Below are 18330 nucleotides of genomic sequence, written 5' to 3' on the forward strand. Positions count from 1 at the left end.
TGAATTTGGGTATTCAGTATCATCCCGATACATTGTGTTCATTATGTTCTCAATATTCAACAGAAGTAAAAGGTCATGTTCCCAACTCTAAGCTGTCAGTAACTAGAGTGGCAAAGCTTATCTTCCAACAATAATTTAATCATAGGATACTTTTTTTATAAGCCATTTAAAAAATTATTAAGTGATGACAGTTCACCATTATATTTATATCTGTTTGTCTTGCTCATCCTGAAATATGACTTATATATGAACACTAAGCAGTAGATCATTTTAGAGATAAATAGCTTTTCAGACTGAATTATGAGAACAGTTCAGCACTTTGCCCTTGAGATGAGCAGATATTTAGGGAGAAAAAATAGAACTCTTCTTTAATTTCACCTGACCTTGAATAGCATAATTTCAAGGAATCTTTCTTTTTTTAGCACCACAAATATATCAGTACTCTATTTCATTTTTATTGATACCCACATAATTTTATAACTTAGATATGCCATGCCTCTCTCCTGGGAATACTTATTTCAAAAGCATTGCTACCACCTTGACTTCGGCATGTTTTGATTTCTGCTATTGACTATGGCTATGATTACAGTTGAACAGAAAATTACATTACTTTGAAATGTAGAACCAAAGGTTTTTATGGGGCTTTTAGGATGCATCTCTGCTTCTCTTAGAAATATTTTCTTTTTAAAGACGTTCAAGGTCAGACAGTCTGTAGACTTCTGCAGGATGCTGGCCAATCATCATGTATATTTTAAGTATTTATTTTATAACTTTTCACCATATAACATACTTGGCAAATGCTTCATCAAGATGGAAAATCATTATTACAGTTCGGGAGAAATTGGAACATATTTGTAAATGGTAATACCCTTAAAGTCAAATGATCATTTTAATCATATTTGTTGGAATTTAACTTTTCTAAAAAACTTTATTATTGGCTATAAAGAAACAATGTATAATTAGTCATAAGTGTGGCCCTTTCTTGCATGTACACTATAAATATTACTTAAAACATTTCTCAAAAGAAATGAGGTTATATGATATGATATAATAGAATTATACATGCAATAATCAATGTAATCTATTCATATGTAGATATTTTTAACATTCTAATTTATCCAGTAATAGGAGTTTTTGAGTGTCATGGCCTGTTGAGTCTCCACACTCCATGGTCATCCCTCTTACTACCATATCCAAATATACTGTTATTCCACACACCCCCGCCCCCCCCCCCCCAAAAATCTACCAACAATTCCAACAATTACATCTGAAATGTTTTTCTAGGTTGGTGATTTGGGCCCTTCTAGTTTACAATGCTACCAACAATCCCAATTTAGAAGGAAAAGACATTCAACAGAAGCTCTTAAAAAATAATGAGTCCTTGGATGAGGGCTTGAGGCTATATGCAGTGAGTGTAAAACAACTGGGTAAGTTCCTTTAATTTTTTTAATAAGTATTCTATATAACTATTCAGGTTTAACTGAAACAGCCACAGAAATATTCTTCCATTGTGCATCGTTTGCTTATTTAAAACTATTTTTTCTGATGATGAAATTCATCCTATTGGTGGCATTGTAACAAATGGGTGACCTGGTTAACGTAAAAGAGAACAACTCAACACGTATGAATCTAAGGGAAGGAAAGGGGCAGAGGAGAGTTTATACTCTTGTGGGGGACATATTCTGGAAATGCTAAGAATATGAGCAAAGTGCCAGGATAGCCTTGACCAGAATTGGCTTCAGCAGCAGGAATAAAGAGTGTGTACATGTACATCTAATGAGGTAAATCTTGGAAAAGGCAATTCCATATAAGAAAACATCTTCTGTTTTCTGTCTTCGTTAATGATACCACTGTCTCCACAGGGATAGGCCAGAAATCTGGGAGTCATCCAGGGTTTAGATTGAGTTCCCACCTAGACACGATTCACGTCCTGAGCTCCAGCCACACACGCGGGAACACTTGCCCTTGCCCAGACATGCCATGCCCTTTTATGCCTTTCTAGGTCTGGCTCACACTGCTCTGCTCTGCTCCCACCATCCACCTGCTTCTCACACCATTGTTTTAAAGACAACCCAAAGTCATCTTTTCTGTGATGTGTCTTATGACATCATCATGTGTAAATAGGGTCATTTGAGCCTCTACTTCATGCTGTCCAGATACCTCGAGCACTGTACAAATCAGAAGGTCATAGTGTTTGACTGGACTTGCTGGCATTCTTATGGATGCTTTCCTTAAGCAGGAATCTCTTCTCACTTGAGCACACATGTTAGTTTTTTTCACACCCTCACTCCCCACCTCCCCTGGAACCTAGCACATTCCCAGCACTTAAATACTTGAATAAATAAATGAATGAACTTTGATGGAACTATTTTAGAAAAATCAGTGATCACAAATATGGACAACGAAAAGTAAAGCTATTACTCTGTTGCTATGAATTATATTACGATTAAGTGTATTCATAGAGAGAAAAGGAAACTTTGAGACTTTTCCTGAGACATGTGCAGGAGGCTGAAGCGAGGGCAGTGGGCAGCCCTCAGTCTCAAAGAAGCTGGTGTAACTGAGGCCACAATCCCGGCGTGATAAAGAAGCAGACAATCTCTGTTTCTGTGAGGAGCTACCCATATGTAATGTGTCAACATACACAGTTACAGAGAACTCAAAGAGGGCAGAATGCAAACCATCCGTGTTGTCACCACAAATAGTTTCTTCTCCTCCTCCTCCTCCTCCTCCTCCTCCTCCTCCTCCTTCTTCTTCTTCTTCTTCTTCTTCTCCTTCTTCTTCTTCTTCTTTTTAAGTTTATTTATTCTGAGAGAAGGAGAGAACACAAGTGGGGAGGGGCAGCAAGTGGGAGAGAGAGGATTCCAAGCACTGTCATAACGGAGCCTGATGCAAGGTTCAGATGCGTGAGACCATGACCTGAGTGAGCCAAAACCGAGAGTCAGACGCTTACCCAGACTGAGCCACCAGGCGCCCCAGCATGGACAGTTCCTGAGCCTCTGTGGGAGAGTGCTTGCTTGTTCACAGATGGGCCACCCTTTCACACATGAGTCTCCACGAGGAAGGAACGTGAGGAATAGTAGCTTACATATGACCAGGAAGCCGTGTGAGTGTCAGCTGGCCTTGTCTTTGTTCTAGAAAGCTGAGGAAACCCGGAAAACTGTCCGCATCCCTAGATGTGTAATTTCTACTACTTTAAGTTCTGCCCTTTACTGTTTTTCTGCCCAGTGGGCCTATGAGGAAAAGTTTGTACCAATTGAAAAAAATAAATGTCAAAACCCTGGCAATTTGAAGCCTTAGAATGTAGGTGGGAGAGTTCTTTGAATGTTCAGTTGGTGACTATAACACCAGTTCCCAACAGTCTGTCTGGTATAACTTGCTGTTTTTCAGTTCTGAAATAACAAGATTTTGTTGATCTATTGCTCTTATTCTGGTGTTTTAAAAATTGTAAAGTCTGAATCATTTATGTCATGACATTTGCCCAGAGAGTTTTCAAACAACAGGTCGGGTGATTTGAGGGTGAGGGCATGTGTGAGAGACATGTGGTGCCGGTTCACAACTCTCTTTTTACTATCCTCTCAGCAAACTTCCAGGCAGAAGATGCTTTCCGAACAGCTGGAGATTTTTCCATAAAATATGCGAGCAACTCAATGACTACAGTATTTTATAGCCTTTTCCCTTTGGAAAAATATCATATTACATTTTGAATTTTTCAGGATCATCACTGTATGTAGGGTTTACTAATTTTTTTAATATTTTTTTATTATTTTTTTACCATTGATTCATTTTTGAGAGACAGAGCATGAGTGGGGAAGGGGCAGAGAGAGGGAGACACAGAATCCAAAGCAGGTTCCAGGCTCTGAGCTGTCAGCATAGAGCCTGACATGGGGCTCGAACTCACAAACTGTGAGATCATGATCTGAGCAGAAGTCAGACTCTCAACCAACTGAGCTACCCAGGTGCCCCTAAATGTTTATTGATTTATTAAAAAAAATAATGTTTATTTATTTTTGAGAGAGAGACAGAGCATGAGTGGGAAAGGGGCAGAGAGAGAAGGAGACAGAATCTGAAGCAGGCTCCACGCTTAAGCTGTCAGCACAGAGCCTGACGCTGGGCTCATACTCATAGCCCTGAGATCATAACCTGAGCCAAAGTCAGATGCTTAACCGACTGAGCCACCCAGGCACCCCTATTTTTTAACTTGAGAGAGAGCGTGCGAGTGAACAAGTGGGGGAGAGGGGCAGAGGGAGAGAGAGACAGAATCCCAGGTAGACTCCCTGCTCAGCACAGAGCCTGATGTGGGACTCGATCCTGGGACTATGAGATCATGACCTGAGTCAAAATCAAGAGTTGGACACTCAACTGATGGAGCCACACAGGTGCCCTTGTAGTGTTAATTTTTTGAATAAACCTTTATTTTACTAATTTTGTCTGCTAATAATTTACATTAGAATAATGATGTATGTTTCATGATTCTACTCCCATACAGGTGTGACTTTGATTTGGATAATTTTTGTGTCTGAAACGTGCTAAGTGTTTCTTTTTCCCAATTTCTAAATTTTTGCAAATTCTGAACATAAAAGCTAGTATTTCAGTATTATGTGAAACAAATACCTAATTCCCAATGTCGTCATTTTGCTCTCATCTTGCACCTCTGCACTTCAAAGAACAGATTAACCTTTCTGTGTTGGTTGTTATTTTCACATAGGTTTATGTTATGCCGATGAGGATCCCAAAGGCTATCAATGGCCACTCATCCCACCCTCTGTATACAACTTCCCTTGTCCAGGGAAGCAAGGCTTTTATGCTTCAAGGACATGGTAATGCTTTTATTGAATCCTGCCAGTAAAGCTCCACATTATCCACCTCCACATTTGTTCTGTGCCGTTGTTCCCATGTGTCATATATTGATAGGAAAGGGCAGGAAAGTCTGTGAATACCTAAATCATTCACTTCAAGGAGGGCAAAGATGATGTTACCAAAAAAACCTCTTTACTCTAAGCAACAGGCTGATTCAGGCTTTTCCAAAGAAAGATGGGGAGATCTGGAAACCAGAGTGGTCTGTAGAGCAAAGCACCTTGTATATGGATGAATAAAGCGCCTGCTCACAGCTTTGGAACATGTAGCTGAAATTCCAAGACTTTAAAAAAAATTCTTTGTTTAATGTTTATGTATGTATGTATTTTTTTTTTTTTTTTTTTTTTGAGAGAGAGAGACAGAGTGTGAGTGGGGGAAGGGGCAAAAAGAGAGGGAAACACAGACTCTGAAGCAGGCTCCAGGCCCTGAACTGTTAGCACAGAACCCAAAGCAGGGCTTAAACCCATGAACTGTGAGATCATGACCTGAGCCAAAGTCGGACGCTTAACCCACTGCGCCACCCGGGCACCTCTGAAATTCTAAGACTTTTAAACAATTTGGAGGGGGAAGGAGGCAGAAAAATAAAGGGAAATAAAGTCAGAATGCAGGTGAGGGCAGGCTGCTAATGGAGACTGTCGGGGTGTAGATTTTCCCTAAGTGTTTAATAGAAACCCCAGAGACGGGTCGATGGCAGGGGATTCAGTGAAGAGCAAGTTGGACCCAGTTCTTCATGCTCTACCTCACCCCCCAGCGAAGAATTTTCTCGCAGGGGTGGAGGGGTTCAGAAATGGAAAGTGCCCAGACCTTGCACCCTCTACGACATTTGGTACATGCTAGGGAGGAAAGAAGGGTCTTCAGAGAGTCACTGACCCTAGTTTGAAACAAAGCTGTACCTCTTCTTGGCTGTGAGACTAGAATATTCTTTGGTTTCTCTAAGTCTTTTTCCTCACCTATAAAGTATGGATTATAATCTGCTATACAGAGTTATGGGTAATCAATCAGATTTTATCTGAAAAGTTCTCAAAGAGGTATCTGACCTGTGTTACCAAATATGCTTTTAACCTCAGTAACCTGATATATTCTAGCTTAGGATGTCGGTTCTCGCTAGTATTTTGATTCTAGGATGCATGGCTTCTGGTTTTTTTCTAGTAAGAATTCTTAGTAGGAGTTTTATTTTAATATATTCCAGTTTTATTTTCAAATGAAATTTACCTAGCTATCAAGGCAGATTTAAAAACTTATTATTAACTAATTTTGTCAGTTATAATGTCATTTATGCCAAATAGTTGAACGATCTTTTGTTCATAGTTACCGTGACCTTGCCAACACATCTTTAGCCTACTGGGGGCCTCCTGACATCTCTAATTGTTCAAGTAAGTGAGCAATTTTTCTTCAGTTCTTAAAGGCAAAATGAAATGACTTCATCCTCTTTATCCTCTTCCGACATATTTTTCTGCTTTGTCATAGCCATTGTGATTAAAAGCTAAGCAAACGATTGTTTCACTTAAGGTAGAAAATTCTGTTTTTTCCTGATTCTAACTTTCTGTTCTGTTTATTCTATCAGAGATTGAAAGTAATAAGACAGTTTTAGAGAAGACATAAAATATAAACTGATATTTGTGTCAGTGTCTTATAGTTGTGTGTTATTTTTAAACAGGAGGTATATACTTATTTTTTTGTGATTCTGGGGACATTTCTCTTAGAACTGTATATGAAAATAGGTTCCTCCAAAGTTGAGACTATGAAGTGAAATATCGTAATGGGTTTTGGATTCCTGAAATATTCAAAACTTTGTGTGTTGTTTTTCTGCTTTTTTTTTAGGGGAAGCAAATGAAGTAGCCAACCAGATTTTAAATTTAACTGGTGATGGGCAGACCCTAAGCTCGGCCAATATTACCAGCATTGTAGAGCAGGTCAAAAGGATTGTGAATAAAGAAGAAAACATTGATATAATGCTTGGTTCAACTTTAATGAATATATTTTCTAATATCTTAACCAGTCCAGACAGTGACTTGCTTGAGTCTTCTTCTGAGTAAGTGTTCTTTGATTCTTTTGGAGAGTAAAATGTATTGGATACATATTATATAATTTCTCACTTATCTGAATGCTTGGTACCCAGCTTTCATAATTTATTTATTTTTTAAGTTTATTTGCTTTTGAGAGAGAAAACACATGTGCACGTGAGTTGCCAGAGGGGCAGAGAGAGAGGGAGGGAGAATCCCAAGCAGGCTCTGTGCTGATAGCGTGGAGCCCAACGTGGGGCTCGAACCCACGGACCCACGAGATCATAGCCTGAGCTGAAATCAAGAGTTGGGTGCTTAGTTGACTGAGCCACCTAGATGCCCCTCAGCTTTCATAATTTAAATGTCCATAAGACCCATTTATATTTCTCAAGATAATTCACAAAGTGAACTTCAAAGTTCTCTATTTTCTTTTTTGAGAAATATAATCTACAAAATGATTAGGATTGTCCATCTGCCAAAATATATAAATAGCTGCAGGAAGACATAATCAATATTTCATTTTTCATCTGAAAGAATGTTTACTGGAATTAATTCACAAGATAAGCTATTATATATATTAGCTGATGTCACTTTGCAAAGGAGACACTTAGTGAACAATCCACTCACATCTATTTGGCATAACTTGGTGACTGTCAGTTCTGTCCTACAGACTGACATAGAATTGCTGTAGCTGTGTGATCGTTGTACTTTGGGAATGAAAATGCCAAGGGCAGGGTGATCTGTACCTGTTTTTACACAACTAGTTTTCATCCATTTATTTCATTTAATGCGTTAATATTTCTTCTGTTTCCTTCCTTTCAAACAAATTTCTTCAATGAAAATTTTATGTTTTTACAACGTACTTTCGAACTTACCTTATCTATGTAAAGATAGCAAACATTTTTTATAGTGTCTTAGAGTTTAAGAAATGCTTTCACACATTATTTTCTTTGATTCTCACTCAGTTATAAAGTAGAAAAGGTATTTTTATACGAGAAAAAAAGCCTAAGAGTTGAAAAACAATATCTTTTTAGGATGATTTAATTGTTGGTATTTCTTAAAGCATAATATTTCTCCTGAGGATGCATTCATCACTATGATTCTGTGTTTTAACTGATGTTATTATGATTTGGGGTGTCAGTATTCATGTTAGGATCAGAAAATTTAAAGACAATTTTATTTAGTTTCTATTTTGTCCTACAAGTCACATGTGTACAAGTTTGTAAAACATGTTACTTAAGAGTGGTGTTGTCATTTCCTTAGAGCTTTAAAAACAATTGATGAGTTGGCCTTCAAGATAGACCTAAATAGCACATCACGTGTGAATATTACAACTCGGAATTTGGCGCTTGGAGTATCGTCCCTGTCCCCAGGGACAAATGAAATTTCAAATTTTAGCATCGGTCTACCAAGCAATAATGAATCCTATTTCCAGGTAATGAGCCAATGGTTTCTTTAATCCTAATTAATTAGGCAAACAAAGACTGATCTGATCACTTGCCAGTTTCTACTTCAAGATCTTGGGTGGTGGGGTGGCAGGCAGGTGGGTCAGAATGTTTGCTAAGGTTGTCGGTAGCAGTAACCACAGTTATTTGGACACCGAGATGTCCTTTCAGAACCTGGGTGACAGGGTGGTCAGCTTATGTTCTACCAGAGGTGATAATAGAAGGAAGTGTTAAACCACGACTGGGAACTGCCCTATTGAGAGTGGGGGGAGGGCATCAGTTCAATCAGAAGAAAGGGCTGTGTTAAGGCCCCAGGTGGGAAGAAGCTTCATGTATTCTGTTTGCCAGTGGTTGTCCAGCTGCATTGTATCCCCTGGAGGACTTGTCAAAACAGATTGTAGGGTCCCATCCCCAGAGATTCTAATTTAGTAGGTCCTGGGTGGATCTCCAGAGTTTGCACTCTGAACAATTTCTCAGGTATTGGTGATTCTGCTGGTCTTTGAACGAACTCTGAACTGGTTCATGAAGCCTGGGAATGGTAGGCAGTGATGAGGCTGGGCTGGAAAGCTGGGCCAGATTAGTGGAGAGCCACTCTGACCTGTTGAAGCGACCTTTTAGCAAATATTTTTCAGGTTCCTACTGTGTGTGTGTGTGTGTGTGTGTGTGTGTGTGTGTGTGTGTGTGTGTGTGTTAGGGTCCTACTGTGTGTGTGGGCAAATGAAATGTCACAACATCATCCTTGACATAGGAGAACACATTAAGGGACATGTACTACTACTCAACTGTGGACATAAACCAAGATAAAATATTTTAAAATCTGGTTAAAAGGAAGATTCCTCAAGATTCTTCTTGAGAGTATGAGCTCTTTTGGATAATTCTGTTTCACATTTAAGGGTGAAAACTCGGTCAGCCTCAGTCTCATCCCACGTCCATTTGCGGGAGGATACTCTTTGGCCTGACCCGTGGGTTCAGGGAAAACGATATCCAAGAGTATTCACCAAACTTCAGCTGCTTCCTCTACCCAGAGATACTTATTCTCAGCAATCAGACAAACTAACTCCAATCTTTTTTTTTTTTTTTGTAGTTATTTCACTATGTGTTTTGAGAAAAGCTCAAAATCTATGAAGTGTAAATCTAACTCATTTTTTAAAATGTTAACTGATTTGTAGACTTCTCATTTTGCCTTAGTTAAAATCAGTGCATCTTCCATTTTTCCACCTTTGAAAAACTCAGATGAGACCCAGGCCTTTGTCTGTAGCCATTCATTCAGGAGGGCAGTGCCTACTGTGGAGGTAAAGGGGAGCCCTGACCCTGGCCAAGTGCTGTTCTCCTGCCTTGTTCAGTATGTGGGGTAGTTATCACTGTGATTTGTCATTAGTCAATCAGTGTGTCTCTGTGTGTCACAGATGGATTTTGAGAGTGGACAAACCGATCCATTGGCTTCTGTAATTTTGCCTCCAAACTTACTTGAGAATTTAAGTCAAGAAGATTCTGTACTAGTTAAAAGAGCACAGTTTACTTTCTTCAATAAAACTGGACTTTTCCAGGTAAGGTTCATTAAATTGTTTTTTAATTGCAGATTGATTTTCTTTGCTCCAAAGGCAAAATAAAAGTTCGGGTACCTTGAAAATATATCAAGGGGCTTAGAAAAGTTAATATATCGTATCTTCAAAAATGAAACATTTTATCATAATTATTTAAACATTTTATTTCAGGTAATCATATGCTTATTTAACAGATGTGTTCATGTAGGGTTTTTTTTTCTTAAATAAATATTGGATTGAGACTTGCATGGCACAGTTAGAAATGGAATTTGTGGAGGAGCTGCTATTTATTATTCCTTGTGTTAAATATTTTATGCTCTCCAGCAATTTAGACCTTCAGAGTTAAAGAAATTGTGTGCCAAAGGAAAGGTTTGCTTTTTGTTTCCTTTTTTTTTTAATTCAGCAGGAAGCACTGTTTACATAATGAGCAACATTCTTGGCTTTAATCAGCTTTCCCATTAATATTTCAAGTGGCCTTTGGCCTTCACACATCCCCAGAGTCGAATGGCATTGTGCAGAGCACATATTGTCATTTTTATTGGCATCATTTCTAGATACTAGAAAGTTCCCTGCCAGCAAACACTGGTGACCTCTGGTTGCCTTTGAAAGTACAACCAGATCCAGAGAGTTTCACTGGGCCCTTTTTAAAAAATCAAAGTTATTTATTAAATTAAAGATACCAACGTATATGAAACAATGCCATCTATGTAAGAGAAACTAGCCAAGTCTCAAGGCCCGTAGAATTGTTTCTAATTGTTATGTATAGAGGTGTGGAGGTGTAAGTTACGGGTAAGAAAAAGGAATACCATGAAATCATTTCCCAGAATTCTAAAATGTTAAGACTTTTTTTTTTAAAGGTTTTAGAAACAAACTGTGTAAAATTTTTGAGTAGATTAAGAATGTAATTACTAATTACTCTGAAGGATTTAATAGCTGTGTACGCATAAAACTGCATTGGTTAAAATCACTTGAGGCTTACGACGTCACTTTTAAAAAAACAAAACAGAAATGCAGTAGGTGTCACAAAAAAGTCACGGGTGGCGGGGCTCTGTTCAGAGGAGAGGTTGCACCCAGTGGGAAGGATTTGGGTTAGAACTGTAAGAATCTGTTATTGCTTCATTTGAGTCCGCCTTCTCCACACTACCTTTCTCTTCTCCCTTGGCATCTCCCCATCAACGTATCATTAGGAAACAGATGTTTGGTTTTTAATATGAATTTATAGCAGAGTCAAAAAATGTTAAGGGTTCTGTGATACTTCCCTAACATAGTGAACAAGATATGCGTATTTTTTAAATAAAAGACAAGGTATCCACAAGCCATTGCCGACTTTATTGAGCGTGATCACGCTATACAGTATCCTGCATGCCGAGATTTTATTTGGCATGTAAGAAATCCTGTAATTATTCCCAAACAACTGATTTATAAGCTGCAATGGAGAAATGCAGGATGTTTGACGAGAATAACACAAGGGAAGAAGGAATAAGAGGTGATCTTGCGGAGAGAGACGCTGTTGACCCCAGTCATTCTGCAGCACGGATTCACTGATTTGATTTCCTGACAACCTTGTCTCTGAAGGGGAAGCTATGCAGGATGGCAAGTGCACAAGCAGAGAAGGTAGAAGTTCTGGATGGGACCTTCACCCACCAGAATTACATTTAGTTCTAAGTTACTAAACACATCAGGCTATCGGCATGGATGTGAAATCTGAATTGTTAATTTTTGTTGTTGTTGTTGTTTTATTTTTCACACCATATTTCATTTATACTTCTGTCACAGCAAACAACTTCATGTAGTTTTCTAGGGCAGGGAAATGGTCTAATTGTTTCGTGGCTTTTTATGAGTTTATATTATTTCTGGGTTCACATTGTTTCAGATGTTAACTGGCTGACATCAGTCACAGCAATCAAGAGTGAGGTTTTATGAACACTGCCTTACAGCATTGGCTCATAATGTTCCCTTAATGTATTTATTATAATAAGGGAAATAGCAAAGCTCTTTCAGGAAAGCCAGCAATTTAATCTTATAAACAGGATGTTCTATAATTGAAGATCTTAAATGTAAAAAGTGCTGACAGTTTGTGTGTTTGGGGGCACCAAAATCAAACAAAAGTGTACTGAATGATATAATACATTTTTGTTTTCTTTAAAAGGATGTAGAAACCAAGAAAGGTACCTTAGTGAGTTATGTGATGGCATGCAGTATTGGAAACATTACTATCCAGGGTTTGAAGGATCCTGTTCGAATTAAAATCAAACATACAAGAAACCAGGTAAGAAAATGCTACAAAGAACAGTGGAACAGAGGCAGACCATTTCAGAGAAGTGCGGGGCCTTTGTTTTTTTCTACATGGTAAGAATTTTATTCTGGTACTTTCTCAACGAAGCAGTTTTCCAAAAAAGGGGAGAACGGTTAATCAGGTGGTGCCGTAATGTCACAGTAAATGGTGGCAAATGGAGGGATTCATCCCCTTTAGGATTCAGACATGGGGAGAACAGGAGTGAAAAAAAGGGCCGTTCTTTTTAAGGAACAAACAGTGTATTACTTCGAGAAATTAGATACAGATGCAGTTGCACAATCCTGCCATTAAAGGTTTGGTTTTTTTTTTTTTGTTTGTTTTGTTTTTTTTTAAGTCAGAAATTATTGCTACTGGGAAAGCAGAAGGGAAAGAGGGCAGAGTTAACTCATTTTTTTTGAGAGGTTAGCAGTTATCTAAAATCTTGGCAAACGTTGCTTTTTCGTTGTTGCTTCATTACCCTTCCTATCATGTTTATTCGATAAAATTATATGGGGTTTCTTTTGGTCCCAGGTGAGGCTAGGCACAGTCTTTCCCCTCTTTTACAGAGGGTCCCTCTCTTGATTCTGCTATTTGTTAGGCAAGGCAGGAAGCAGGCAGGCAGGAAGCTGGCTGATAAGGACTAAGGCTTGGAAGTTAAGTCATCTAAGAACTAGCCTTGCTTTGTCACTGGGCCCTCTGAGACCTCGTTGTTCTACCCTTTGGCGTCCCTTGTTTCAGTGCCTTCATCCATGAGGAATTTTTTTTTTATTGTGGTAAAATATGCGTAAATCATATTTACTGTTTTAACCATTTGTAAGTGCTTTCACATTCATGATGCCATCCACTTTGGGAACTGCTCTGTGGTCCCCAGCTGAAACCGGCAGACCCTCGTGTAACAGCTTCCCTGCTCCCCTCCCCTGGGCCCCACACCCACCATCTTACTCTCCATCTCTGTGAATTTAACTACTCGAGGCAGCTCATGTAATTGTAATCATATAGTATTAGTCCTTTTGTGACTGTCTTATTTCATTTAACATAATATTTTCAAGGTTCATCCATTTCATACATTTTTAAGGAAGCATGTATCAGAATTTGCTTCCTTTTTAAAGCTGGATAATATTCCATTATATATTTATATAGAGAGAGACCTAAATCTCTCTCTCTATATATATCTCGCACATTTTTTATCCATGCATCATCCGTCCATGGGTACTTTGCCTCCATGTTGTGGCCATTGTGAGTAACGTTGCTGTGAACATGGATGTGCAAATATCTGTTTGAGTCCCTACTTTTAATTCTGGGCACATAATCTAGACATAAAGGAAAATTCTGGAGATGAAGTGAAATTGCAACGTAAAGAGCTTTGATAAATGCCAAGAAAAGCTTTTTAGGACAGGACATATAGAGTAACCTTTAGATAAATGGAAGGCGTGCTTCCTTATGGGACTACAGTTGATTTGCAGTCAGTGTCTCGGGACAGGAGATCCTTCTGGACCGCCTGCCATTCTTAGGTGGTATTGGCATGACTAAACCTGGTCTGTTTCTTTGCGAAAACCTTAGCATTTTGACTCCTTTCCCATATTCAGATCATAAGATTTTTCACTTATTTTAAACACAATTTCACATGTTTATTCTTATGTTAATATAGGCAGTGCCTCATCCCATCTGTGCCTTCTGGGATCTGAACAAAAATGGTGAGTTTTAAAATATTGGCTGTCTTAAGAACAACTGAATTTTAAACATTGTTCAACACCCCCATTTCCTTTCGTTCCATCCTAACCAGAGTGAGTCACCGTGTAAGTATGATGGCAACTGGACTGCAAATCTTAGCGTAGGTAGCTTGGGAAGTGAACCTTAATTTCTGTAACTTTTTACTCATTGCAAGAAGAAATAAGTAAACTTGACTTTTTTTTTTAACCAACCAACCTCTTTGATTTCCATTATTTATAAAATACACTATGTGTTTTTATTGCCTGTTTTTAAAAACTTTTTTTAAAGTTTATTTATTTTTAGAAAGAGCATGAGCGGAATAGGGACAGAGAGACGTGGGGAGAGAGAGAATCCCAAGTAGGTTCCTCACTGTCAGCGCAGAGTCCAGTGCGGGGCTCAACCCCACCTAAAGTGAGATCATGACCTGAGCCAAAAATCAAGAGTCGGACACTTAACTCACTGAACCACCCAGGCGTCCCTTATTGCCATGTTTTGATGAATGTCGATATGAGCTCATTCTTGGAAGGACATCTCTAAAGAGACTATTTGATATGTATGAGGCATGCAGTTTAGAATCCAGCTTCCAGATCTCATATTACAGAGAAAGCGTACTAAAGGATTATAAATTTAGAAGTGGTTATATTACACACACACACACACACACACACACACACACACACACACACACCCACACACACATAACTTGAAAGAAATGAACTCCTTCCAAAATGATGTTGGACAATTAAGAGAAAAAGGCAACAGTAACAGATGAGTTACTAGGTATAAGGTGTGGGGATCTCTTTGATGGGAAGGACAAGCTATGAACCTCCCACCTCTACCCCATAAGAGTCACCTTCCCTTGGGGATCTGCAGGGGGATTATCGTGGCCACATCAAACCAGCCCCAGTACAGGCTGCTGCCTGGTAGAAATGGAGTCTGAAGGTGTCCAGACCCCTGTTTTTGATATGCCTTATCATACCTGGGAAGTTTTTTGTTGTTTGGTTTCTAGTTGCACAGTTTTGCAGTTTTGAGAAAGTCCTGATTTACTGGACACATAATTAAAAATGATACCATCTTGCAGTCTTAAGATATTCTTTAATTATATGAGTCGCTCATATTCCATATCCTGCCATAAAAGTCAGACAAGGTACGTTAAAGGCATTTATAATAAGTTGCCACCCTGCATGGTTGCTGTGTATGCAATAGTGTGTTACAAGAATGCAGACCTCTGTCCTCGTGTCTACAAAAGCAGAGGCGGACGCACAGAAACAAATGTTGATCTTCAGAGACTTCATTTGTATGTAATATGTTCAAAAGGGGATATTCTTTTCATGGAAGTTTATTTTGTAATACATACATTAAAACCTAAACTTGAATCAGACTTTTGCAGGACCCTGGAGGCACTTCAGTAGAACGCAGTTGCAAACCACTGACTAGGATAAACTCTCCTGCCAACCCAGCACTAACCTTCCATGATTCCGGGAATCTAAATCATGCTAAGTATTGGCAGAATTAAGAGTAGTATCTGTTTTACTGCTAAACTTAAGGCAAAAGAGACTGAGGCATATTTTCCTGAAGAAGCTAATGTCTATTATAGAAAAGGAACTGGCCTGCTATTATTTTCACACTGTTTGTGGACTTCCTTTTACAGAAGGTTCTGGATTTTGGAACACATCAGGATGTGTGGCACACAGAGGTTCAGATGAGAGCGAGACGGTCTGCTTATGTAACCACCTCACACACTTTGGAGTTCTGATGGTAGGGGAGGAATTTCTAAACTCATTTTGAAATGATATAATTTGGGAAGGCATACTTCTTTTCATAAGTCAGCCTTTTTAGATGATGTGTTTGGGGAATTATTTCCTGATAATTGTAATCTGTGCCTTGAATCTTGATAATTAGCAGAGATCACATATTTAAAATACGTAACAGTAATTATAGAAAAGAACCCTACCTTTTTTTCCTATTGTATTAACAGTGATGATAAATAATCCTAGAAACAGAAAATCACCATGAGACCCTTGAATTAAGAGAGAAACAGAGTCGGGGAGACAGAGAGAGGAAAGGAGGAGGAAGAGAGAGGAAACAAGGGAGAAAGAGAAAATTTAAAGAAGAAGAAAATGTTGGTTTTACTAACATGGAAAAGAACTGTGAAAAGTTTTATAAAATATTGTTCTTGCGTTATCACTCATTATTTTGAATGTGACTTTATAGCAGGTACTGGGCTAGGTGATCCAGTGGTCACCCAAAATTATGTGCCCCCCAAGCCCTGCTGGAGAGCACAGCCTGTTAGGACAGACTATGGACTAAGGCAACAGGGAGACCTCAGGCCTGCAAGAGAGTTGATGGGCATGACATGTCTCTTACCACTAGGCCCTCATATTACTTTTTCCTTCCTTCCTTCCTTCTCTTCCGTGGCCCTGTTTTTATATCATTAGCCATCCCGTCCAACAGTTTTAAACCAAAATTAGATCACACTAAAATGTTTTTTCTCATCCCACCAAATTTTTGAGAGCCACCCTACATGCAACAACTTATTTGAATTTTTCATCCACAGACTTAACACCTCTGCTTTATGTCTGATACATTTGTGCTCTTAGAGATAATTTTCTGGTGCGCAACATTCCCTCCACACTGTAACAGAGCCACTGTTTCTGGTATCTGGTATAGTTCCAAAGGATCATTACCAAAGGATTTTTTAATGGTGATGGCAGCAGTGTGTGCTGAGTCAGTAAAGCTCTTTAAATTGGAATCACAATGGTTATGTTTCTCCCCTCCCTTAGGTCTCACCCCCACTTCCCACGGGACTGGGCGGGAGCGGTGAGGGGCTGTGGGGTGTGGCATTGGGCTCACGAACCCACTTGGCCTATGTACATGGCCACTGCCATATAGCAAGCCTGCAAGTAATTTTCCTGACCGTCCACTGCATAAATGGCCTGGGGGATAAAAACAAGGCCTTTAAAAAGGTGACAATCATAGCAAATCACTTTTTAACTTTTCCAAAATACAAATATTTTCTTTACTGCCAGAGCATGAAAATGAACAATTAAACTATGGTATGTTTTCCCTAAGTAATAAAAACAAAAAAACACCCTCAGTTTTAACTGCCATGTTCTCCTTTCTCCAAAACTGACAGTTGACATTCTCTTAGAAATCACTTACTTTGCATCATCCTCATTCAGGTATAAGCTTTAGCTTAATTCATTTAACTATTTGAACTGTGTACGTGTGCATGTACATGCATGTACGTGTGTGTATGAGCATGTGTGTTTGAGCATGACTGTGTATGTTGTAGGTGTAAGTTAAATAGATAACAGTAATACAATTCACTTTACAGTGGTGACTTATATGTAACCAAAGTTTGGCTTACCATTTCTTTTAATGGTCAGTTTCTTCATCTATTGTTTGAATTTTACTGTGAATTTGTAATTGTGTCTTTTTCTGTTGCCATTTGATTAAATAATTAGTTTTACATATATGTGAATATATGCATTTTTTAGTATTATCCTTTCCACCTTGGCTGCTCTTATAAGATTATAAACTGCTGGAAGAAAAACTTTCCAGAATTTATCCTTCCTGGAGGTGTGCCCACATCCTTTCAGCTTTTCCAGACCACCAGGACTTTGTTAAGAGTCTTTCTTGATTTACAAACTCTTTATTAACTTGTGTAAGATATTCCCAGAGTCTAAATTGCCCTATGACACATTTACCATATGAGAAGTTAAAAAAAAAATGCACCCCAGCCCCATAATTCTATCTTCTAATCTACTAACATATGATGGATTTACTGTCCCCTACTACATTTCTTCGTAGTTTAAGATTTAAGATTTTTCACATTAGTATATTTTCATGTTGGCTAGTTCAGAGGAAAAAATATTCTCATATTCTTCATTCTCAGAAGTACAAAACAATGTGAGAGTTGTGTGTAAATGTATATTTAACTTACACTTTAAATTGTGGTTTCAATCGTGGCTTGCAAGTCTACTGCCTCACCTAGATGGGGGCCATAGGTTTTCAAGAGGTGATGACGAGTCACCTGAAGATTCCTCAAGACCATCTCTCTGTTTCATGAAATCCCATGGTAACCAAAATGTCGATCAGGTGGCCTATCTGGTGAGTCCACTGGCACCGACTTGAACCCCATCCCATGTGCCAGGGAAATCCCAGGTCCTCCCAGTGTTTGGAGAGAGTCCTTGGAGAGAAGGTTTGGGTGAGCCCCTTCTGACCCTGGGCCTCTGTATCTGCTGAATTCGGCCATTGTGCATTTCTGGGAGCCACTGAAGTGCTGTTACCTGTTTTTTACTGCATCAGTAAAACCTGAAACAATCCCACGTCATCATGTCACATATACATACTCATATGTAGACACCACTTACTGGAGTCTTTGTGTGTGAGTAACAAATTTTATGGACATTTTGATGAAAATTGAAGAAAATTAACACATAGACTGAAAAGCCTATTAAAACAAACTTTCTTTTTCATAATTCAAGACCCCAAAT

General features: G+C 38.8%; 1 protein-coding gene across 4 annotated transcripts in view; it reads left to right on the plus strand.

Annotated features, from left to right (window-relative positions):
• ADGRG6 (adhesion G protein-coupled receptor G6) overlaps window positions 1-18330 on the plus strand; it is a 143835-nt gene that overhangs the window by 96077 nt on the left and 29428 nt on the right. For all 4 annotated transcript variants that reach the window (XM_086708017.1, XM_086708021.1, XM_086708019.1 and 1 more), the window contains 9 exons: window positions 1285-1427; window positions 4706-4817; window positions 6163-6227; window positions 6676-6886; window positions 8121-8292; window positions 9709-9849; window positions 11996-12115; window positions 13770-13815; window positions 15483-15589. In XM_086708017.1, coding sequence (XP_086564143.1) covers window positions 1285-1427; window positions 4706-4817; window positions 6163-6227; window positions 6676-6886; window positions 8121-8292; window positions 9709-9849; window positions 11996-12115; window positions 13770-13815; window positions 15483-15589 — 1117 coding nt within the window. The remainder of the gene's footprint in view (window positions 1-1284; window positions 1428-4705; window positions 4818-6162; window positions 6228-6675; window positions 6887-8120; window positions 8293-9708; window positions 9850-11995; window positions 12116-13769; window positions 13816-15482; window positions 15590-18330) is intronic.

The sequence above is a fragment of the Puma concolor genome, chromosome B2 (assembly GCF_028749965.1).
Source record: "Puma concolor isolate L17-30 chromosome B2, mPumCon1.1.hap2, whole genome shotgun sequence".
Taxonomy (NCBI): domain Eukaryota; kingdom Metazoa; phylum Chordata; class Mammalia; order Carnivora; family Felidae; genus Puma; species Puma concolor.